The sequence below is a fragment of the Ambystoma mexicanum genome, chromosome 12 (assembly GCF_040938575.1).
Source record: "Ambystoma mexicanum isolate Mex_15411 chromosome 12, UKY_AmexF1_1, whole genome shotgun sequence".
Classification (NCBI taxonomy): domain Eukaryota; kingdom Metazoa; phylum Chordata; class Amphibia; order Caudata; family Ambystomatidae; genus Ambystoma; species Ambystoma mexicanum.
Genome location: NC_090936.1, coordinates 1,251,709,922 through 1,251,734,337, shown reverse-complemented (window position 1 = coordinate 1,251,734,337; position 24,416 = coordinate 1,251,709,922). Strand labels below are relative to the sequence as shown.

Below are 24,416 nucleotides of genomic sequence, written 5' to 3'. Positions count from 1 at the left end.
ACAAGAAACAAGTCCAGAAGTCCAGCAAAAAGTGCTGGGGGTCTCAATTGGGAGGGGGGTTAAGCATAAAACTGATAAATCTCCCTAACATTCCATTTGTGGCCTTCTCCTCCCAGGTGATCCGCCCACAGGGTTAGGACGAGGTAGCGACTGCTTTCTCCACCCCGCCGGCCACCTGGTAGAAGACTTTAGGCTGGGATTCTGTGAGGACGCTGTAGGGTTCATCACAAAGTTCAGTCCCTAGGGATTGTGCAGCTGCATTGTAGATGGAGTGAAACTCAGGCCTCGCAATATCCTTTAGCGGCTATGAAAGTTCCCAGATCAATCTACGGCTGCATGTTGTAAAGAAAATGAGACTAGGCAAATTTAATGCCATCATTTAAACATATTTCTATCGTAAATATTTAAATTCAGTGGGTTTTAAAGTGCAATTATTCTTCGCTGGTTAAAACACTATTATATGAAAGATTGATTAAACTGCAACATAAACATTTATAAAAACAGTTTGCCGAGGCAAATACATTATGAAAAAGAGCAAGTTCCAAAGTCATTTGCATAAGGAACCCTCCATCTCACTTTGCCATAACACCTACTTGGTAAGTGACTGGGACTTCTGCTGCAGAAAGCTCTCCCGTTGCGCTTTAATGGCCTGGAAGATTTTCCGGTCCAAAAGCTTGGCAGCATCCGGCATCCTCAGCATCAAAAAGGTGTCTGCAAACCAGATCACGTTTGCAGTCAATGTGATGGCCGGTACCTGCAGTACGGATAAAGGAGGCCCATTATTTCAATGTCCTTTATGAACACCTGCAAACACTGAGAAAATGAAAGGCAATTGACGTTTGTCTCAGGATTACGAATTCCCCAATGCATTAATGAAAGTTCGGAAAAGCTAACCGGGAGGGAGGCTGGGCTAACCGGAAGGAAGGTGAAAGCAAGTCCCTTTTTACACACACTCCAGAATAAAGACAAGGCCAGGAGACAGCGTTGCAAGGACAACAAGGTTTAATTGTACAGAATAAAAATATCAGCAAAGGACTCTGCTGCTCGAGAGCGCTCTCTCTCTTACAGTCACAAACAGGGGCTTAAAAACCCCACATGCGTCATAATATACAGTACAAAAGGGTGCCACTGATTGGAGGCACCCTAGACATGAGCCTGCTCGTCAATAATTGGTTAGTTCTTTCCCGTCGGTCTGGATCTTTACGGGTCAGCTGGGCTCATCCTCGCGGTGAAGGTCGGGTCACACATTAATACATTGGTTCCTGTCTGAACTAAACATGCCAAGTCTGAATATTAACTCACTGTGGCAGGATCCTGGGCGGCACAGGAAATGGTGCCAGGGCGAAGGGAGGATAAAATACAGTCACGCTGACGCACACATTCAGGGCCTCATTGATACCGCAATTCCCACACTCAATGTCTCCACCCAGGGTTTTGATCTTTAATTTATCCCTCACGGTACCTTGTGTTACAAGGGATACATTTTCATGCTTGAAAGAAATACGGCCGCGCATGCTTAGATCTTCTGGAGACACTTGATTTGTGTTGGGACGGAGGGGGGATTGCTTGCTTATCAGGGAATACAAAAGGTGTGGGGGTCGGGTCAGTGGCTCCGGACTGGCTGGGTGGAGGTTAGAGGCCTAATTTGCAGTTTAGTGGCAATGAATGGACGCAGCGCAGACCATAGTGTTGTCTCACGCTCTGGCAAAATACATCAAAATACATCTGGCAGCCAGATGAATTTTGATGGAGGCGTGAGCCAGCCCAGCTTTGGCCAGCGACAGTAGGTACGGCAGTACTTGAGGAGCCGTAATCCGCAGAGGGTTAATCTTCTGTGCACAGCACCAGACAGAGAACCTCTTCCACTTATGACGGTAACACTTGAGAGTTGAGGACGCCCTGGCTTTTGCAAGAACCTCTCTGCAGTCAGCTGGGATATCGTACCCTCCAAACTCTAGTGCTGCAGGAGCCAGGCCTGCAAGTTCAGCGACTGTGGGTTGTGATGGAGAATGGCGCCTCCTCCTCTGGAGAGAAGATCCGCGTCCGCCGGCAGCTTGACTGGTGGAGACGTTGACAAGTCCAGAAGGTCCGGGAACCAAATCTGTCTCGGCCACGCCGGTGCGACAAGGATCATACTTCTTGAGCTGGTTGATGAGGCGGAGCAGCAACGGCAACGGAGGGAACGCGTAAAGAAACAGGCCGTCCCAGGGGAACGAGAAAGCATCGCCCATGCTCCTCGGCTGCGGGAACCTGCTGGCGAACCTCTGGCACTTGGTGTTCGTCGCCGTCGCAAAAAAAGGTCGATCCGGGGTTTGCCCCATTGTCGAAAGAGCCGATCCACCTGGTCCTGACTTAGTTCCCACTCGTGGCACGAGCGCAGCTCCCTGCTGAGTGAGTCGGCGATCGTGTTTTTTATTCCTGCCAAGTGGAAGGGGACCAGAAACAAACCCTGGGCGACGGCCCGGTGCCACAGAGCCTGGGCCTCCTTGGATAGGGCTGGGGATCTGGTGCCCCCCTGCTTCCGTATGTAAAACATCATGGTGGTGTTGTCGGTGAAGATCCTCACCACTTTGCCCTTGAGAGACGGAAGGAACGACCTGAGCGCCCAGAACACTGCTCGGAGCTCCAGAATGTTGACCTCTCCTCCGGGAGCCAAAGGCCTCTTGCATGAAGATCTCCGGTGTGGGCCCCCCCAACCCTTCAGAGAGGCGTCCGTTGTCACCGTCTCCTGAAACGCCAGGGTTTGAAAGTCCGTGCCTGTAGAGAGGTGAGCATGGGTACCCCACCATAGGATAGCCCGACGGAACTCCTCGCCGAGAGGGATCCTGTCTTCGAAGCAGCCCGTCGTCTGAAGCCAGCGGGGGACGAGGAACTCCTGTAGCGGACGCATCCCAAGTCTGCAAAGGGGTACAAGATAGATGCATGAGGACATCATCCCTAGGAGGGACTTGATGGACCTCACCCTGGCCACGTCCGTGGCTAGCAGGCGCCGCACCTTGCCCAGAATGGTCTTCGTCCTCTCCTCTGACGGGGAGGCCAGCTGCCCCACTGTATCGAGCTTCGCTCCCAGAAACAGTGCTACCTGCAACGGAACCAGGTGGGATTTGGGGTAGTTGATGGCGAACCCCAGTTCCGTGAGCTGCCGGACGGTCCTCGCTGTGTGTTCGACAGAGTTCTTTTGTCCTCGCCCGGATTAGCCAGTCGTCCAGGTAGGGGTAGACGTGGATCCCCTGCAGGCGCAGCTGCGCCGCCACTGGTGCCAGGCACTTGGTGAAAACCCTGGGTGCCGACTTTAATCGGAACGGTAGGTCTCTGAATTGGTAGTGGCGTCCTTGAACCACGAACCTGAGAAACTTTGTGTCCTTTTAGAATGGGGATGTGGAAGTAAGCATCCACCAGGTCCAGCGACAACAGGAAGTCTCCTCCAGCTGTCCCAGCACGTGCTGGAGGGTGACCATCCTGAATTTCTGCGCCTTGATGTATTTTTTTAACCGACGCAGTCCAGGATGGGGCGCCAACCGCCTGTCTTCTTTCTGACGAGGAAGTACCTCAAGTACACTCTGGAGCCCCCGGAGCCTCCTGGGGACGACCTCGATGGCTCCTTCCTTGAGCATCGCCCTTACCTCCAACAGCAGTTGAGGGACGTGATTCTCCTTCCCTGGCCAACGGGCCCCTAGGAATGCAAAGGGTTTGGAATTCCAGCGAGTGCCCGTTGGCCAGGGTGTCCAGCACCCAACGGTCGGTGGAGAAGGACTCCCACATGCTGATGAACTTCGTCAGCCGGCCTCCCACCGGGGTGCTTCGGTGGGGGCTCGATGACACGGCCGGGTCAGTCTTGCTTGGAGGAGGCCTTGCCGCCTTGGCCTCCTTGGCGACGACGGCGGGATCCCCCTTGCTTGCCACGACCTCTGTAGGCCTCCTGGGACGAGGAGCGGGCCGCCTGGCGGTATGTGGAACAGCCACCGCTGGATCCCTTGTCTGTCTGCCTCCGGAGTTCCGAAAGGGCCGTTGTTGTTGAAGTACCCCTAGGGCCAGGGCCGTCACCGAGTCGGTCTTGATGGCCTGGAGCGACTCGTCCACCGTCTTACCAAAAAGGTTGTTGCCGTCGAACGGCATATCCAACACTCTGGTCTGGACGTCCTGGCGAAAGTCTGTCACCTTGAGCCATCCTCGTCATCGGAGGCAAACTCTGTTGCCCAGTTGGCGAAATCCGGTATCGGCAATGTCCGTTGCCACCGTTATGGCGTGATCCAACGCCACCTCGCCTTCCTGCAGAATTTGTAGGGCCTCCGCCCTCTTATCGTCAGGTAGGAAGTCTAGCAGGGGAGCTATCTTGAACCAGAGCTCCCTGTCGTAGCGGGCCACGATCGCTAAGACACTGGCCGCCTTAATCGTCATCGCCGCCGGCGAGATGACTCGTCGTCCCATGGGGTCCAACTTCTTGCCCTCGCTGTCCGGCGGGGAAGTGGAAGTTGAAGCCACTGCACCCGCTGCTTTCTTCTTGGCCGCTGCCGAGACGACAGTCTGGCGTGGGCTGGGCCCTGAGGCACAAGGGGGCGGCATCGGGGACTCAGTACTTCTTCTCGTACCTGTCCCTCTTGGCGGGTGCCGTGGAAAGGTTCTTGAGGATAGCAAGCCCCTCCTCCCAGATGTCGTCGAGCAAAGCACCACGAGGACTGTCTTCCTCTTGGCCTCTTGTCGTTGGTAAAGGAACCCTTCCTTTTTTTGTTCTTCAGGGCAGAACTGGAAGAGCTCGGATGCCCTGGTTATGGTGTGAAAGGACCCCAAGGGGGGGGGGGGGGGGGGGGGGGGGGGGGGGGTGACGGGATGTCAGTTGCATCATCGCCGTCGTCCGTCCCCGTTGCTGTATCCGTCGCCATATCCTGCTGTATCCGTCGGCTGGGGACGCCCGTGGGGGGGGGGGGGAGGAGGGGGGGGGGGGCTTGGTAGGTGACGTCTGTTGTGTCATCGCCGCCGTCATCGTCCGTCCCCGTATCTGTCACTGTATCCTCTCCCGGCGAGGGGGATGAGGAGTCCACAGGCCTCGCGGGCACGAAGGGCGGAGAGGAGTGGACTCTCCTCCGCTTGTTCGGAGGGTTTCCCGATGGGCCTGGTTCTGGATCCTCCATCGGGGTCCGTGGTAATCTCGTCCTTATCTCGGTACATAAGGATTGGATCGCCAACAAAATGGCCGCCGAGCTATCCTGGGGCTCGGGTAATGGCCGCTCCACTGGGCCCTCTTCGTCGCCATCGTCGCTATCTTCGATCACGTCAGCGGGGACCGTCCCCTGGGATCGAACATTCTTGAACCTCTCGTTGAGGCCTATGAACCTCTCGGTTTCCACCAGCTCCTCCTCAAAGGCTGATTCCGAGTCTGTAACGGCCACCGCCCCCCCCCCTCTTTTTCCGCCGGGGACTTCACGGGGGTCTTAACGATGGGCTGGAAAGAGTAGTCCCTCCACGGTGGCAGGGATACTCTGGGCCCAGAGGCCGTTTCCACTGGCGTAGTCTCAGCCGGCTTCGCCAGGGTCGCAGCGACCACTTCGATAGAGGCCTTTGCCGGCTGGATCAAAGCCCTCACCACCTTAGGTGCTTCCTGGACCTTCACCATGGGGGGAGCGTCAGCGCCTCGCTCCCACTTTGAGATCGAAGGGGGCCGCTCTGGCAGCTCACCCGGGTTCTCGGACTTCCTCTTCCCCGAACCAGAGCGCTGGCTCGTGGTTGAACGTGCCGGGGAAGTCGTGCCCTGCCTGGCAGCCAAAGAGCCTGACCTTTCGGCGCTCCCAGTGCCCGCGGACTCGCGGTGCTTGGCCTTCTGTTGGGCCCCCGTCGCCGGGGCGCCCTCACAGGACTTAGAAGCCCACTCAGACTTTTTCTTCGCCTTCTCACCTGCTGTGCCCTTCTCCAGCCAGGCGGAGAGGTGGGAACGACGATCTTGTTTGGTCCGTTCCGAAAGTTTCTTTCAGAACGCACAGTCCTTCTCTACGTGCGTCTTGTCCTCATGAAGGCAGTAGAGACATTGCGAATGCACGTCCTCCTTGAAAACGTTTTGTAATCCGCATCCAGGGCAGCACCTGAACAGCTTGGATCCGAGTGTCGAGCTTCCCTTGTCCTGGGCCATGTCCATTGAGGTAGGTGCAGATCTTCCGGAATCCTCCAAGAAGCGTAAACTCGACAGAAACTCCACCCTTGAGGGGCGTAGAAGAATTCCAAAACGGGTCCCCGTTATCGGAAGTAGAAACGGTGGAGCTTGAGGCTCGATTAAACCGAAAAATTGAGATCTCCTGAAAAAGCGCGAAAACGCAGCAAAAACCCGAGAGCTAAAGCACGAGGACTCCCAACACTTGAGCGTGCGGTAAAAATCTGAGGATGGCTGCCAGAGGCGGGGCTTAGGGAGAGGGCAGTCATTGGCTGGGGGCAGTATGACCCAGAGAACAGTGATTGGTTACTAAGAAAGACAGATCAGAAACAAAACTGATACTGATTTTTTTCTTTACCGAGGATTCCCAGCCTGACGGGGAATATTCATGAGCATGTGAATCCATGCCAGACCCCGTGCTGGAGAAGTTGACTTCCGTGGGAACGGGTTCTGCAGAGTCAGTCTGCCTTGCAGAAATTAGGCCCAGTGAGCCGAGAACGTGAACAGCGCGGGCCTGCAGCTTATCCCTTTTTGGCCCAATACAAAATGGAGTCATGGGCTATGGGTTTCTAGTGCCGCAAATCTACTTCTAAGTGCTAGATTACTTCTACATGCTCTCTCATAGTGCGGGTTACTCCCCCCTTCTATGTTCCATCACCTCATATGGTGTTTGCCTTACCCGGAAGCGCCTAAGGGGGTGGGATAGGCTATGCCAACAGTGACCGAGGCCGTGCCCATAGTGAGCGCGGCCGTTCCCACAGTGAGCGCGGCCGTTCCCACAGTGAGCGCGGCCGTTCCCACAGTGAGCGCGGCCGTGCCAAGGCTTATTTTCTAGCACCCAGATATATCATTCTACTTGCATTACATGGTGGTCCTTTGAGTTCCTGACTCTGCAACTAACAAACTGGTTTAAGGGCACAGTAAATACTATGATTTTCATGCAATATAAAATTGACAACCAACATCTTGCAAGGTGACATTCAGTCACATGGCGCTACCAATTATTTCATAGTTAATACTGATAAATGTAAAATAACAGCATTTTTTACAGAGTAATAAATATAAATGGTATTTTGCTGTACAATCTTGGGAGATTGTGGAGGAATACAAGTATTCAGGACTAAAGGTTAATAATCGCATATATCAGACCTAACCTTGACACTAAAGAGGGGGGAAAAAGCTGCTTACTTCAAGGCGTTCATCGGAAGTTGGGGGTAATTTGCTATTGCCTATACAGATACAAAAGAAAAGCTCATGCCAGCTGTAACGTACACCCAGAAGCACAGCACTGAATGCTACCTGCAAAATTCTCTTAACCAAAATTGAGGGCCTATGTTAGAGACCTTGCCTTGTTTCGCTGTAGAACACATCCCTGAATAGAGTTGGGGCTGGCCTTATTAAGCATATTGATACAAATTAGAAGTGGCGCGTGCTTTATGAAAATCATGTGCTATTAAAGCAGTGTTAGGGATATCTGGAGCTCATTAAACTAGCTTTAGGATGAACATGCATGCGTCGCTGGAGCCACATTGATCTGAATGTAACGGAAAGGCAGAGCTTTGGGAATAGAAGAAACAAAGATTGCAGGCACGGAGAAGCCGCTTTCCTTTTTATGGGTCCATCCCAAACGGCATTTGATATTTTCCCAATAGAGATACGAGGCACAAAGACATGAAATTCAGGCTCAATCTGCTCAAAGATATAGAGACGGTGGTCCCGAGGACTGCAATTCCGAAAGTATTGCATTGAGCAAGATTATGCCACCTTCCATGGGTCCAGCAGACCGTTAAGCATATTCTTTTATTGTTCTGCGATTGTAGCCTATCAAATGAGATCTTTCCGAACGTTTAAGTCGAAAACTCTTATACCAGAGAAATCTTTCATTCTCAATGCATGAACAGAAGGCACATGAGCCTGAACATCCCGATTGTACAGTTCTGGTTGCCATTAACAGACGTTTCCTCTGCTGAAATGGAGATAATCATGTTGTGAATAGGAACATAATGTTCAGGTTTGGGCACACTTTACTTTATTAATTATAAGAGGGAAATTAATGAGTTATATGGTGGCAGATTGTACTGATTGATTTTTAAAATAAATTGTATAATATGGAAAAGTGTTTATATTTATATGGAGTGTACAAGGTTTGTTAACCATGAATACACTTCAGAATAAATGCTCACACAACAGATGACATGCATTACTCACCGTTATCGCATTTATGATGATTGCATATCCTTAGATTCACATGCTATGCATATAGTCCAATATCTAGTGGAAATCGCAGATTATTGCATCTTTCTTTCGAAGATCGAAGGGGGACGTTGACATGGGCATGACTGTAACACTATCCCTAATGTGACGTGTAGTAACCCAAAATCCCACATGCGTCGAGGTCCCTTTGGTTGTGTTTTTTCTGCCGTGAGTACAGAAGAGAGAAGATGTAAGAGGTCTATGTTCCTTCTACAACATGAGGGGAGGAAGGGTGGACGCATGTGAATCTAAGCAGATACAATCATCAGAAATGCTATTACGGTAAGTAATGCATGTCTTCTGATGCTTGTTAACCTGCTTAGAATCACATGCTGTGCATAGACTAGCAAGCAGTACCCGGAGATGGTGGGGGATGTGTGAAGGAACAGTAGCAAAGAGATGTCTTAGCACTGCTTGTCCCACCTGACAATCCTACCTAGAGTGTGTATCTAGGCAGTAGTGTTGTGTAAAGGTGTGTACAGAACTCCAAGTTGCTGCTTTGCAAATGGAATCAAGAGGAACATTTGCAATGAATGCTATGGTAGCCCCGAGAGGGTGCTCTAGGCATGAAGGCTAAATCTCTCTTGGCAAGAGAGAAACAGTGTGATGCCGTTTACAATCCACTTGGAGATAGCCGATTTAGAGACAGGGTCCCCTTGTCTACCAGCTGCCACTGAAACGAAGAACTGGTTTGTTTTCCTTAGTGGCTTTATCTTTTCCAGATTGTAGATACCCGCTCTCCTTACATCCAATGTGTGGAGGCTTCTTTCCGCCATGTTAGTGGGGTTCAGGGAAAAGATGGGTAGTTCTATGGACTGGTTTACATGGAACTTCGAGATAAATTTGGGCGCAAAGCGATGGTGTGTGCGCAAAACCTCCTTGTCTTTTTGAATCGTGATGAATGGGTTTTGAACTGAATCGGCCTACAGCTCACCAACTCTCCTTATAGAGGTGATCGCCACGAGGAAGGCGGGCTTGTAGGTAAGTGCTTTAAGGCTAGCCTTGTGCATTGCTTCAAAGCGAGGCCCTATTAGTCCGGTAAGAACAACATTCAGGTCCCACCCGGGAGCAGGGTTGGAAGTAGGGGGATGAAGTCTCTTTACCCCTTCCATAAAGACTTTAATTACAGACATTTTCCACCATGAAACGTTGCTCTGGGACGTGGTGTACACCGAAAGCGTTGCTAAGTGGACTTTAAGAGAACTGAAAACCAGTCCTGAATCTAACAGGTGACTTAGGTAAAGGATGATATCCTTTAAGTGAGCAATCAATAGGTTTGATGCCCTTGCCATTACACCAGATGACAAAGCGCTTCCATTTGCTGGAGTAGCAATACCTGGCATAAGGTTTCAGTGCTTCTCTGAGTATGTCCATGCACCTTTGAGGGAGATGAAGGTGGTCGAACTATATGACCTCAGGAGCCAGGCTGCTAAATTGAGAGTTTGGGGGCATGGATGTATTGTCTCTCTCAGATCTTGAGACAGCATGTTGTACAGGCATGGCAGCTTCCTGAGAGGGGAGACCGAGATTGCCACGGGATGGGAGAAACCAGAATCATCCTGACTGGCTCTTGATGCATCTTGTGCACTATTCTGTAGAGCAGGGGAATTGTGGGAAAAGCGTGGACAAATTTCCCATACCATGTTATCCAAAGACCGTTCCCCTTGGAGCGGTTCTGAGGGTACCTGGAGACATAATTGTGCGTTCTGCAGAGGGACTAATAAGTTGATCTCTGGGAAGCCCCATTCAGCAAAGTTGTTGAGTACAATGTCCTCCTGTACCCGCCACTCGTGCTGTACAGGGTGGGGGGGGGGGTTGATTGAGGAGGGGGGGTCTCTGCTGAGCACGTCCGCTGGAAGACTGAGTTTCCCTGGAACATGTTGTGAAAGGAGAGCCCACCTCCATATTCTGGGACAGTTTAGAAAGCCCTTGTATGTTTAAGTAATACATGGTTGTAGTTCTATCCGTGAGGACTAGAACAGTCTTCCCCTGGAGGTGTGTCTGGAAGGCCTTCAGGGCCTTAAACGCTGCTAGCTGTTCCAACAGGTTGATGTGATTGGATGCTACCGCTGGGAACCACACGCCGTGCACCGTCTGTTGAAGGAGACGAGCCCCCCACACCCAGCCAGAGATGCGTCTGTGGCGAGAGTGGCTCCTACTGCGGGAGTGGTGAAGGTTTTTGCCTGCAGAAGGTTTTCCCTTGACCACCACTGCAGAGACTGAACGGGGGCTGCCAAGACAACCACTAGATCGCCCCACTGGCAGCTGGCCCGACACCATTGGCTCAAGTGCCACTCTTATATGGGGCGCATGCAGCGAGCGTGAGGAACTAGATAGACACAGGAAGCCATCATCCCCAACAGTCGCATGGCTTTGCGTACGGTCACCTGGTGACTGGCTTCATAGTGAGGGGTCTGGAACAGCATGTTTTGACCCTCTCATTGGAGGGAAAGACAAGGCCGTCTTCAGTCCGGAGAATAGCCCCCAGAAACTGTTCGACTCGATTGTGGTCTAGACTGGATTTTTTCTCGTTGATCGAGAAACCTAGGTTGAAGAGGAGATCTACCGTCTTCTGGGTATTTGGCATGGTCCGTACGAATCCCCTGTTATGAGCCAGTCGTCGAGGTAAGGATAAACTGGGATGGACGGCCTGCGCAGGTGAGCAGCTACTACCGCCAGTATCTTCATGAATACCTGTGGGGCTGAGGCAATGCAGAAGGGGAGAACCTTGAACGGATAGTGGGTGTCCTCTATCATGAGCCTGAGGTACTTTGTGTGGCCTGGCAACATTGAAATATGAAAGTATGCACCTTTCAGTAATCCCCCTGCTGCAGCAGCGAGATTACCTCCTGCAGTGTCATCCTGAATTTTTGAGGTTTGACATACTTGTTCGCCGGCCGCAGGTCTAAAACAGGGCGCATGATTACATCCTTTTTGGGTAGAAGGATGTACACTGAATAAATACCCTTGTATACCTGGAGAATGGGAATCACTTCAATGGTGCCCTTTTACAGCAGGACCTGAACTTCTTCCAGCACGATGTGCAGGAGTTCTGGCGACAGGCGTCTGGTGGGTGGTATCGAGGTGGCTGGAGAAACTCCATACAGCAGCCGTGGGCAACAGTCTTTAGTAGAACCACTTGCGCAATATCTGGACAAAATTCTCCAACCTTTGACTCAAGAAACACCAACATACGTGAAGGATACAATGCACTTTTTACAACTTTTGAAAGACACACAATTCGTGAATGGAAGGGACACACTATTTACCATGGATGTTACGTCTCTTTATACAAACATAGCACACGAAGCCGGACTTGAGGCAATCGAATGGCTTATACTTAACAACGTTAAATGCAAAGGTGACAGATTATTTGTCCTCACCCTCTTGAAACTGGTTCTCAGTAATAATTTCTTTAAATTCCAAGACAGATACTTTATCCAGACATCAAGCACCAGCATGGGAGCAGCTATGGCCCCATGCTATGCTAATGCTTTTATGTATTACTTAGAAAATGAACACATCCTTACATCACCAAGGTGGAGGAGACACCTCTCATTGTATCGGAGGTACATCGATGACATCTTCGGCATTTGGACATGCCCCCAAGAGCAATTGGATGAATTCTTTACAATGATGAACGATGATGAATCCCCGCATTAGGTTCACAACAGAGACAAGCACAACTATTCATTTCCTCGATTTAGAAGTATATGTGTCAGAAGCGAAATTGGAGACTAGGATCTACACTAAACAAACTGATAGAAATAGTCTCTTATTTGGTACAAGTTTCCATCCTAAACGTACGATTGACAGCGTACCCTTCAGTCAGTTTTTGCGCTATAGGAGGAACATTTCGGACAACTCAGAATACGACCGCCAGGCCACAACATTGGGAACTAAATTCACTACGAGAGGGTATAATCCGACTTTGATATCCGAGGTTGCAGAAAAAGTCAGGCACATCGACCGAGAAACACTACCGATGCCTAAACTCACCAAACATGCTGAACCATTAGTATATGTGACCACTTATTCGGTTCAAAGCACGAGAATAAAAAGAACGATCAAGAAGAACTGGCCAATGCTACAACTGGATCCACAGTTGCAACATCTCTTCCCAGAACTACCAACATTTGCATACAGAAATAGCAAATCTTTAGGCAAAAGTCTGGTGAAAGCAGAGATTTCCTCTCCCAGCACCATAATTTAGCACAAAGGAACAATTCCATGCTACAATTGCCAACATTGTGGCAACATCATTAAGGGCAACTATGTCACACATCCACACTCAGGCAAGCACATACAGCTACATCATTCATGTACCTGTGATGCCCAAAATGTAGTCTACGCATTAAAATGCCCATGCGGTTTCTACTATGTAGGTATGACCACTAGAAAAGCCAAAATTAGATGGACTGAGCACAAGTCCAATATTCGGACTAAAAGCCTGAAATCCCCGGTGGCAGTTCACTTCTTAGAGGCACGACACACAGTGGCGCAACTACAATGTGTCATGCTTGAACAGGTTATAGTGGCTAGGAGAGGGGGTGATGTGCAAAGAAAATTGGCACAACGTGAGATACTGTGGATTGAACTTTTGGACTCTCGGAACCCCCGAGGCATGAACTCAGAGTTTGACCTTATGTGTTTTTTATGAATTTCACCCATCTAAACGGGCTAGGAAGTGCAGGATTATAGAAATGTTTCTGTATGCTGTCATTGTGCAAGTTTTTAGATACTTTTTGATGATGAATAACTCTTTTAAATGCTGCTGTATTGTATCACATCTATTGACCATTTGATGTAACAGCTTTTGTTGACCGATCTCCTTCTACTTAACATGTCCAGTGATAGTCTGAAGAGCGACAATCCTAGGTCACCATGTAACCCTTAGTTAGTCTTTTTGTTACGAATGTGAGATGGGGGCACCTCGCGGCTACAGACCGTGGTGGTGCCCCCACTCACATTCTTTCTGTCCTATTCTAATAATCCCAAGGAGTGAGTTTTATTGGAAGCAATGGTTCCTCCTAACGACTGATGTAAAGTCCATTTAAACCCCTAGTGGATGTCAATTTCCCGGATGGGGGCACCCCGCGGTTACTGCTTGTGCCGCGTGGATGCCCCCACTCACATCGAGTGCATCTCATGAAAACACTTGATATGGCCGAGTACGATTTGTATAACGGGCTCTCCTTACGGATAGACTCTTATGTATAGATCAAACTACTCACACTTTCCTATATACTTTCAATTAAGCCGGATACCCGTAGAGCTTGGAGTCCTACGTAACAGTACAAGTCTACACATTCATACTCGAAGTTGCTTAGACAAATGGCGTGGTTTGACGCCATTGCTACAGTTTGGCGTACTCGCGCCCACTCCAACATGGCCGACATCGAACAGACCTCACGCGCATGCCGTGAGGTTGCCGTGACTACAGTGAACGCTACCGGCAGTCGAGTAGACATTGGCTACTGACATTCGGCTGGCGGACACTGCAGCAACCGGCACGGAGCGCCTAGCCCCGCTTTTCAGGTGAGCCTCTATCAACTTTTCCTTCAGTCTCCGTGAGCGTTCTTCGCGTGAAGTCGCTCGTGTTATGCGGACACATTGATGTACACTGGACGCACATCCCTAAACTATTTCGATTTAGCATCGGCCCACTTTGGGATTATATACTGGCTTGAGATCTGCCTTTAGCCACAATACTGCTTTACCGGGTTGTACTCTCAGTTAAGTTCTAATTGACACTAAATTTGACTTTTTAGGGTTTCTGGTGTCACCTTCTGCCGCCTCAGTCTCCTGGAAGTTACATTCTGAAGACTGGGTGAGTAATTGGAACATGTTAATTTAGCACCCTTCCATCTTGGGGAATTCAAATACACAAATGAGATGATTAGCTTCTAGTTACTGTTGTACTTTCCTTTGACTAGGTCCTGATCCCGGACCACGGCTATCTTCCGGGAGAGGTCAGTGACATTTAAACTTATAGTTTATCCTTGGTAATCAACTATTTTAGACAAATAGATTAAAACACTTGTTATTTCTAAATTCCCACAGAGGAAGATTCAGAAAGAATTATAAACTACTTTTGCCCCATATGAACGCAAGAACAGTGAAGCCCCACCCTGAAGATGGATCTATAGGATCCGAAACGCGTTGGTTATTTTTGCAACATCCACAAAAGGGCTTCCCTGGAGGGAGCGGTCTTTATGTACAAGAGCCCCTACACACTTTTCCCTGATGGGGATTGTCACACAGATGAAACGTTGTGTCTAACTGTTACACTGGAATTTGTTTGTTTTGGTCGTTTTGCTACGACGCACAGTAATGATTTCATGACTAAATGAAGGTTCATGCCGCGCGGCACAAATGTGTATACCTTTCTGTTTGTTGATACATCCTTGTTTGAACATTTTATTTTGAAGAGTAAAAGAGATGATGGGTTAATTAAAACAAACCTTATCACTTAAAATTGTGACAAATGCTTTTTTCGATATTTCTGCTCCACCTGTTCTAAAGCTTTATGGGTAATAATCCTTCACATGGATGAAGAAGTACTGTTTAATTGATTGATGTTTATGTGGTAATACACATCAATATTGAGTTTGATATGATTCATTAAACCCATATCACTAACATGGTAAATGAGTTATAGAACTTAGGTTCTAGAGGAGTGCATTTGGGCTTACTGCTTAGTAATAGGCGGTTCCCGTTTTAGTCTTATGTTGTGTCCCAAGTGGTCTTGTGACAATAGCCCACCTGCACTAAAATACATTTACTTAATCCTAATCTGGATTTCTAACAAATGTACTTCCTGTTGAACTTCTAATTACACGGCAGTGCACTCCCAACCCCATATTCTGCTTTCAACAGTCTTTAGTACCCACTGGTCTGATGTGTTTCACCTGCCGGGAGTGGATGAATAACGACAAGCGACCCCTGACTAGGGAAACGTGGGAGGGGACCCGAACCAACTAGTCACTCTGAGGTGGAGGCCGGGGAGCCTCTAGTAGTAGAGTTTCTGCCTCTACCCTTGCTTCTTTGTTGGTATTGGTGGCTACCAGATGAGCCTTGGGCTGAGGAAGAGGGGGTATTCTCTGAGCCGTATGGTCCGTGGGGAGAGCGGGAAAAAGCTTGACCATGAAAGGACCAGCAGGAATTAGAGCCTCCACGTTGGTGGAAAGGTTTAGCCGTGATCTGGGAAAGCGACTTTAGTGTTTGGTGTTCTTTCTTTGCCGTCTCCAGGGCGTCATCAGCAGCCTTCCCAAAAAGGTTGGAGGAGTCCACCGGTTTGTTGATCAGAAGGGCCTGATTTTCGGGTTTAAAGCCAGGGTTCTTCATCCAAGTGTGTCTTAAGTAAGGTCCCCTGGGCTAGGGTGCGTCCAGCGGTCTCAACAGAGTCCAGAGTATTCTTCAATACGTTATGGGTGACGTATCTGCCTTCAGCCACGACCGCCAGCAGGCGTGATCGGGTGGGCTCGGGAAGATCTTGAAGACCACCCTGAACTAGGCCCCACTGTATATCACTGTACCTTGCCAGGAGAGTGGTATTATTTGTGGTCCTTGTGGAGTAGGCTGCAGAGACGGTGACCCGTTTACCCAGGGCATAAAGCTTATTACAGTCTTTGTCCGGAGGGGCTTCAGACGAAGACAGTGGAACCCCCCCGCCCTCTTCTGAGTGGTAGTGACCACCAGGGAATCTGGTGTAGCATGACCCTTTATGAAGAGTGGGTCGGAAGGTGATGGGCGGAATCATTTTTCTGCTTGGGTTGGCCGCCCGTGTGAGAGACGGGGACAGCAAACAAGGGGCCAGGCACCTCTTTATAGGGTTTAGTAGGGGGACAGCTTGACTAGTCTGAGCCTTCTCCTTGAGAATATCCTCCACGAAGTCTGAGTCTGGAGCTGCCTCATGTGTTGCAATTTGGAAACTATCGGCTGCTCTTTTTAAAATCGCGTTAAACATCTGGTCCTCAACAGATGACGAATCCCTCTGTGGAGGAGGAGAAGGGGGATCTAGGCAGATGACGTCTAGGTCAGGGGTATGCATTGGCGATAGCCAGGGCCCCTGATCCTCCGCCTGATCTCAGTCTGGGTCTTGATCAGCCGTGTCTTCATAAGTATCCTACTGTGTGGGGTCCTACAGGAAATCAAAGATATCTCCTTTGTGTCCCTGTGCAGAGATGCTAAATGTCTGCAGTTTATAAGGAATGGGGCAGGAGTCCTTTTCCCTGGGTCTTTTTGGTGTAATGTACCGGTCCGGAAAGTCAATAAACCAGGCCATTTTGTCCATGTATTGCTCAAACCTCTCCCTAGTCCATAAGAAAGAGGCAGAAGTGTCTGAAGGTGGAAGATTGCCCAGGAGGGGGAGATATTCCCAATAAGGCCTTAGAGAGCCTGGGGTCTTCAGAATACTCCTCTCAATGTGAGGGGGTGCCCTTGTGCTCTGCGGCCGCCGAAAGCAGCCGCAAAGCTTTTGTACATTTTTGGCAGCTGTATTGTTGGTCTCGACGCACTTGAAGGTGCAGTCGTGGTCTGTGACTACAAGGCCTTAGGTGCTTGTACGCCCTTGGACGGTGCGTCGACGACAGTGTTTTTTAGGGTGAACGCCCATTCCAGAGGGATGCCCAGTCGCATGGCGCAAAAGCGGTCGCGTGGAGGGTGCCGAACCGTGAGGTTTGGTAGGTGGCATAAAAAATTGTGGCGGCCCTATTAGTGTTGTGCGCTTCTTCGACCATTCCGAAGAGGCCTTAGGGGTTGTGTACTTTTTAACTGTGGTGCGTGGGTGACCTTGTTGCTGGGGTGTGATCTCCCCATAACCGCTGACCTGTCTGCTGGGGCATTTGGGAGCCTGCAGGCTCCGCTCAGAGATCGATGGCTTCCAATTCGGAGCCATGGCTGCCATTGGATTACTTGTTGTTTGAAGTGACAGCGCCAACGTGGGAAAGGCTTTTGGCTTGCAGAACGTAGGCCGCCTACCATTTAGTTTGCCAGTCTTTCAACATTTTCTGTCGAAAGAGCTTACAGGCCTTGCATGAGCCCCCATCGTGGTCTCGAGGAAGACACCGATTGCAACGGCGATGGGTGTCCCTTCAAGGAAACTTGCTGTTACACGACGGGCAACATTTAAAGGGCGTCCTCTCCATAGCAGAGGGTAGCGGCATCCAGACCAAGAAGAGAAAGATGGGTAAAGGAAATACATTCTTTGAGATGAATAAACCCATGGCCCCACTCTCCCTACTGTATGGGCCTGGCTTGAGGGCTGAAGCCACGCGTCGACAGTTTAACAGTCGCAGAGCAGTTGTAGATGTCTTTCGGCGGCAGGAAACCCATGAGGCAGTCGTCGAGAAGATTAGTCGGGAGACTATACGACCATAGGTCGTGGGGCAAAGTTAGCAATATAAAACTCATGCGAGCTCCGCATAGATGACCAACTAGGTTGGCGGAAAAAAACAATCTGATGGACCTCGATGCGTGTGGTATTTTGGGTACACTACACATGTTAGGGATAGTGTTATAGTGTTACAGTCACGCCCATGTAGATGTCACCTTTTGATCTTCAAAAGAAAGATGCAATACTCTGCGATTTCCACTAGATGTCAGACTATATGCACATCATGTGATATCTTAGTACATTCACAAGCATCAGAAATGTAAAATACAGTCCCTTCTAAAGTTGTGCAGAGGAACAATGTACATAAGAATACAGTAAAAACGGAATTGCCCCCAGGGCAAATGTTAAGTCTATCGGCCCAAAGGAAACAACAGACCAGTCTTACAAAGTAACAGGTCTGCACAAAGGGCCCAAGAAGATGATCAGACTCAAAGAAGACTCCCCAGAGGTAGTTCTCAAGAGCCACACTCACCAAGCCACAGCACGAGAGACTGCTGTGGTGAGATGCCCCCACCAGAAGCAAAGGATGCAGGTCTGTTCTAGATGGGCTACCTACCAAACCGGAGTCTCACACCTGCAGACAGTAAAGTAAGGGTACCCCCAAAAGAAGAAACAGATGAACAACAACAAATTACTTGCCTCTTTGTAATGTTTCTAAAAAACATTCCTCCCAGGAATTCCTCAAAGCAACAGGCACTGAGGTAATTACCCCAAGTCAGAACAGTACCTTGGGTTAGGAGGAGAGTGGTCCAGCTGGCATCTGTCTGGTTGCAGCACTGCAGATCCTGGGTTGCTGGGCCTCAGTCTTGGGGACAAGAGGGAAGACGTCTGGAGTACTCCTGCAGCAATTCGGAGGTTGGCGGCAGCTACAGGCTCTTTTCAGATCAGCAGCACTTTGCGGCTTCAACGCTCGGTAAACAGCGCCAATGCAGATCTTGGACACCGGTTGGGCTTCCTTCACTATGGTGAGGGGACTGAAGTTCTGGTCGTCCTGCTTCTGGAGGGTCCTGGGAAACTCCTGGAAACTTCTGGCTGGATTAAAGGCGTTGTTACTAGACTACAGATTTCTCGACCCTTGGCACTCGGTTCCTGCAGCAGCAAAGAAGTACAGCCAGTCGGGGAAGATGATCCAGTGGAGTTTGTCTCAGGGTTAGTTGGTCCCACTAACCCAAGGGGAGAAGTCGTCCCTTCCAGAACTTCTCTTGTCAATCAGTAAAAAAAGTTTCAGCACAGCAGCAGGGCTTCACCGGGCAATTCAAAGGTCCAGGAGGATGCAGCAAGCTTTGTTCACGGATTTGTCATCGGGTTGTTCTTCCCAGTGGTCAAGTCTGCCTCTAGTCCCAAAACACTAGCCTTTTAAGCAGGTTTCTCCCATTCATGCACAGCCTAGCTGTCACTCAAACAGCAGGGTGGCTGTCCTGAAAGGACAGCCAGCCAGCCAATCCAGACTGGGTACATTCAGGCCATCTTAAAGACAAAGGACAGGGGGGCTTCTGGAACCTCTCTCCCTTCCTGCCCTTCCAGACACACTGGAGCCAGAGGCAGGTTTCAGTACTGAAGCCTGTCAAAGGCAAAATGAACAAAGGGCTCAAACCTGGCTTGGCGCGCAGAGTAAAACCCAAGAAAGACCTCACACACATAAAATGGCGAAAAACAAAAGACTGGGCCCATTTAGACAAAATGGTCACCCATGGGTGCTAGACTGCAGCTGAGGATTCAGTATTCGGTAAAAAAAGGACAATGGTAGGAAAATTAAGCCACGGCCACCAGCCATTTAAAGTAGTGAGGGCAACATAAAAATGTTTACATGAGTGGGTAGGATAAGGGGCTACTAAGTAACCCCCCCAGCACTCCAGATAAGATGGTTTGTGCCAGACCGACAAAGAGAAGAGGTAAGTAAAGTCAATTTCACTTTACTATTCTTGGGAACAGTAGTTCACACAAGAAAAGGTATTTAAACCTTATGAGAAATCTAGGGGATTTCTCTGTGACACTGCACTGAAGGTGCTGTGCGTCACCATACAAAGGGTAGATACCTATGGAGTTTGTCAGACTTCAAAAAGGAAACAGATAATCCAAATCAGGTCAAAACACATGAGAGGGAGAGAGAAAAAGGGCTCACTCACTCTAGGGTTAAAATTAAAAGTCATAAAGTCCAGCAAAAGGGCTGGGGTCTCTAAGGTAGAAGGGAATTAGAACAGAAATTAGAATTCTCCCTAACAAGCGCAAAGCATAATGCACGAAAATTCTATTGCGGGGTAGGTTGGGAGGGGCGATCCTCATCTTTTGATAGACTCCCAAAGCAGTGTCAGATTTGGAGGAGGGAGTATGAATTTTAGAAGTGCTCTTAAGATTTGTCATGGACAGAGTGTAAAACCGCCTTCCCAAATCCCCCTTCCTTGCCTGAGGACGAATCCAGACAGTAATAAAAGTGTGAATGGAAGACCGTGTGGCTGCCGTACAGTTATCAGGTATCAGCACGCCCCTTTGTATAGCAGAAGACGTTGCCATGTCCCTTGTGGAATGGGCCCTGAAGCCTTCTGGGGGATCTTTCTCAGCCAATCTAGCATTCCGCAATGCCCAATATGATCCATCTAGACAAAGTTTGTTTAGGGACTACAAGTCCCAACTTGTGACCTGTACATCCAACAAAAAGATGGTCATCTCGACATAACTTAGTCATCCTGGAGATGTAGAAGCTACGAGCTCGTCTTGGATCAAGTTATGCAGCCATTCCTCGTGGCGGATAAAAAAAAAGATAGTCATTTTCAGGGATAAATGAAAACCCAACACAATTTCTGGCAGAAAAATTGGTTTGACTTTAAGAACTACCCTGTGCTTAAAGGTGGTGGTATATGGAGGGTTAAAAGATAAGGCCTTAAGTTCGCTCAACATGCCGGCTGATGTTAACGCAACTAAACGGATGCTCTTTAGGTCAGCAACCTTAATTAAACGAATAAAGTCGCTCAAAAGGAACGCACACAAGGATTTCAGAACAAGATTAAGGTCCCAAATCGGAATCTGAAATGGAGATGGAGAGAACACGTTATTAAGCCCCTTTAGAAATTGTATGACTAACGGTATCTTGAAGGATACCTCTTCCGACGTGCACTTAAGCTTGAAAACGCTGCCAAGTATCCTTCAATGGTTGCAATATGGAGCCCCAGATTTGCCAAACGTAACAAAAAAAGACAACACCATAGGTGCACTGCACATAAAAGGGTTCACCTCATTTTCCCTAAGCTAGCTGCAGAATTTGTTCCAATGGCAACAGTCCAAGGATTTTGTTGCTGGCCTTCTGGCCGAAAGCAAAATCTCCATTATGTCATCCGAGAGGTCCCAATCCTTATTTCAAAACATCTCAGAAACAATGCGTGGTGGTTAAGTGTCTTGACCTCTGGATGGAGAATCCGATCCTCCTCTCGCGAGAGAAGGTCCTCTCTTTGCGGATGACGAATTGGAGGGCAGATGGACATGTCCACAAAGTCCGGGTACCACGTCCTCCTGAACCAATCCGGGGCAATCAGGATCATGGATTTCCAGAACTTTCTCAACTTCCTGATCACGTGAGAAATGACGGGGACTGGAAGAAACGTGTATAGGAGTGGAAACTCCCGTCCACTACGAACGCATCTCCTAGAGCTCCTCTTGGGGGAAATTCCCTGGAGTAGAACAGTTCGCACTTCCGGCTGACACTGGTCACAAACAGATCCACTTGAGGGGTTCACCAAAGGGTGAACATCTCATGCAGGATTCCCTGAGCTAGTTCCCACTCGTGGGAGGCTGTGCTCAGAGCATCTGCCGCTGTGTTCTCCTTTCTGGCCAGGTGAACCGCTGAGATGGAGATTCCCTCTTGAATTGTCCAGTACCAGAGCTGCATCGCGTCTCTGCACAGTGGTAGTGAACCTACGCCTCCTCTTTTGTTGAGGTACTACATGGCCTCTGTGTTGTCGGTCGTGATCAGGACATTCCTTCCCCGTACAGAGGGCAGAAAAGCCATCAGCCCTAGTATGATCGCCTTCAGCTCTATGTGAGAAACACATAGTGACAAGTAAGAGACACAAGTGATCACAGTTCAAGGTCTCAACCATCAAATGATAATAAGGTGGTCCTATTGGTGTCAAGTCAAATAAAAGGGCCTATACTAACAAAACCGATTGCCAAATCCTTACGCTAAATACAAAGGTGTTGGGTTAAGTTTCAAGAAAGAAGTGTTCTCAAATGATAAGTCCGGAGGCGATAGCCTGGGTCTCCCTTCTCCATGTTTTGGACATGGGATAAGATGGGAGCTTGGAGTACAGTACGGTCTCAGGCCTTCCCAGCACAAGATGAGTCTCAATGACAGTTCTTAAGACACACTCTCGGGTTTGTCCAGCACAAGATGACAGTTCAGCTTTAACCCTCGAGCTTTCAGAAATCAGGGCCGTCGAAGGCCAAGTCTTGTTTCCTCTGAAAGTCTTCCGGGGCCTGATATATTCAAACAATAAAAACAAAAGTTCCTTTAACAAATTAAAGTTTGTTCCCAATATTCGCTGCGTGATGGGTTCACCCATGGGTCCCCCTCTTCTGGGCTGACCCTTGTCAACTGTAATCCAAAGTTTCAGATATGGTGGTGACTTCACCCCTAGGTCCCTCTCTTCTGGACTGACCCTTTCACAATAAACTTTGGGTGATAACTTACCTCCTTGGTTCTCCCTCATTCAGGCTTGGACCTCTCTCGATTATCAGCCCTTGGTTGACAACTTCACCCCTGGATCTCCCTCGGCCAGGCTCAGATCTCTGTCAACTGCCAATGTTTGAGTTTAGCTTCACTCCGGATCACCCTCCTCGGCTCGGATCCTTCTGTTCTTTGCCTCCCTCCTCAGGGTTCACAATGGCTTTCTACATTAGTTCAAATGTTCACTGGATTCACGTCCCTTTCTTTCATTCATCATGCAGGATTCACTTCCCTTCTAATTCACAGGTCAAAGCCTTTCGAATGTATGGGGCTTTTACTCGACCCTCACGTATGACCACTTTGCTTCCTTTGGTGGCCTTCATATGGCCTTCTGGTTTCTGTAGTTTCTCAATATGGGGCTCGACCAGAGTCTCTTGAGTTTGCAACCACGTGGTGTCGGTTTCCCTCTGTCGCTGGTCTCCCCTTCACACTTACAGTTCACAGTTCAATACCTTTGGTTTGAAGCCTGCCATTCCTGCAACTGTCACTCAACAAATCCCAGTTCTTGTCGGTCCTCCCCTCGACTCACTGGTTGTGATGAACCTCTTGGCTTCTGGCTTCTCTGGATTCAAGGCCAGTACCACGGGTGCAGGAGCTTCCCTCGCTCCTGCTTATCGGCATAAGCTTGCCCCGTGTACCGTTGACATCTGTTGCAAGACACTTGTGCTATTGTTCGCGCTCTTACACTTTCCTCTACGGAGGTTCTGTGGGCCTGGGTCGAAAAGGGCATGGTCACCTCTCTCCTCGCCACCCTCTCGATTCCTGCCGCCTTTCTCCTCATTTTGAACTGACACGCGTTAGCCGTCTCCACATGCTGTCTGCTGTATTCGCCTTGCTTGCACTGCACTCTCCTGCGCCACCTTTTATCCCTGTGGGGAAAGGAAAGGGCCGTCAGGTGTGTATGGTTTAAGTCAATTGCCTGACCCTCGGGTTGGGACACGTCAGGTAAACAAGTTTATTACAAGTCTGTTGTCTATCACAGTAACAAAAAGTATTTGTATTGGAAAAAGAGGGTGTTAGAGGTTTCGAGTGTCCTATGGGGTAGGATGGTGAAGGTTTGCGAAATGGATGAGAATGACCGGGATGCAGAACAGAACATAGGGAATTGTGGGACCGGTAGTATTCTGTCATGGAAAATAGGAATTTCAAAAGATGACAATCAGAGGGACTGGGTTGGTAAGCCGAGCAGGAGTAGCTGGGGTTGTAACATGAACCAAGGGGATTGTGGGAATCATTTTTTTTTTAGTAGGTTGGGAGTGCGGGAGATAGTAGTTGGAGTGACGGGAAGAAGAATGACAAGTATTTAAATGCAGAATGGTGAAACAATGATTCTGGGAGTTATGCTTTTTGGGTGTAACCGAGTTTGGGACCTAAGATGATCGATTTCATATGGAGGGGTTGTTGGATCTGGGCCTGATTTAAAAGGAGGAAGGGAGCTCGATGTAATAAAGCCCATGAAAGCTTTACATATCTTGCCCTTCTCTCCTTCTCTGGCACAATGCTGCGCCTCACCTGGTACATTGCCCCGAGCAGGACTCTGGGATCCCCTATCCAGTGATCCTCCCCCACTGGTCCACCCCTAGGAACCGGATTCAACAGCGATGGCTGTGTCCTGGCCACCTGAATAAGGGATTCTCAGGATCTTATGGGGTGAATACCCTCAGGTTTCTCACATCTAAAAGATTGATGTGTAGTTTGGTCTGCGATGGAGACCAACAACCGCTATCAGATCGTTGGCGTGGGCTCGCCACCCTGTGAGGAGTTCATGGTTGCCAAAAAGGTTCTCCCTTCAGAATGTTGTCTTCGCAGCCCACCAGAGGAGATCCTGCATGATCCTACTCGGAACCTGAAGAAGGTCTAACATCTTGCCTGAGAATTAAGACCACTGAGCCCTGAGAGCCCTTTGGAGG

General features: G+C 49.2%; 1 protein-coding gene across 4 annotated transcripts in view; it reads right to left on the bottom strand.

The window, feature by feature from the left end:
- Window positions 1-24,416, bottom strand: part of WASHC4 (WASH complex subunit 4) — a 1,230,387-nt gene that overhangs the window by 880,163 nt on the left and 325,808 nt on the right. For all 4 annotated transcript variants that reach the window (XM_069629940.1, XM_069629941.1, XM_069629942.1 and 1 more), the window contains one exon: window positions 594-754. In XM_069629940.1, coding sequence (XP_069486041.1) covers window positions 594-754 — 161 coding nt within the window. The remainder of the gene's footprint in view (window positions 1-593; window positions 755-24,416) is intronic.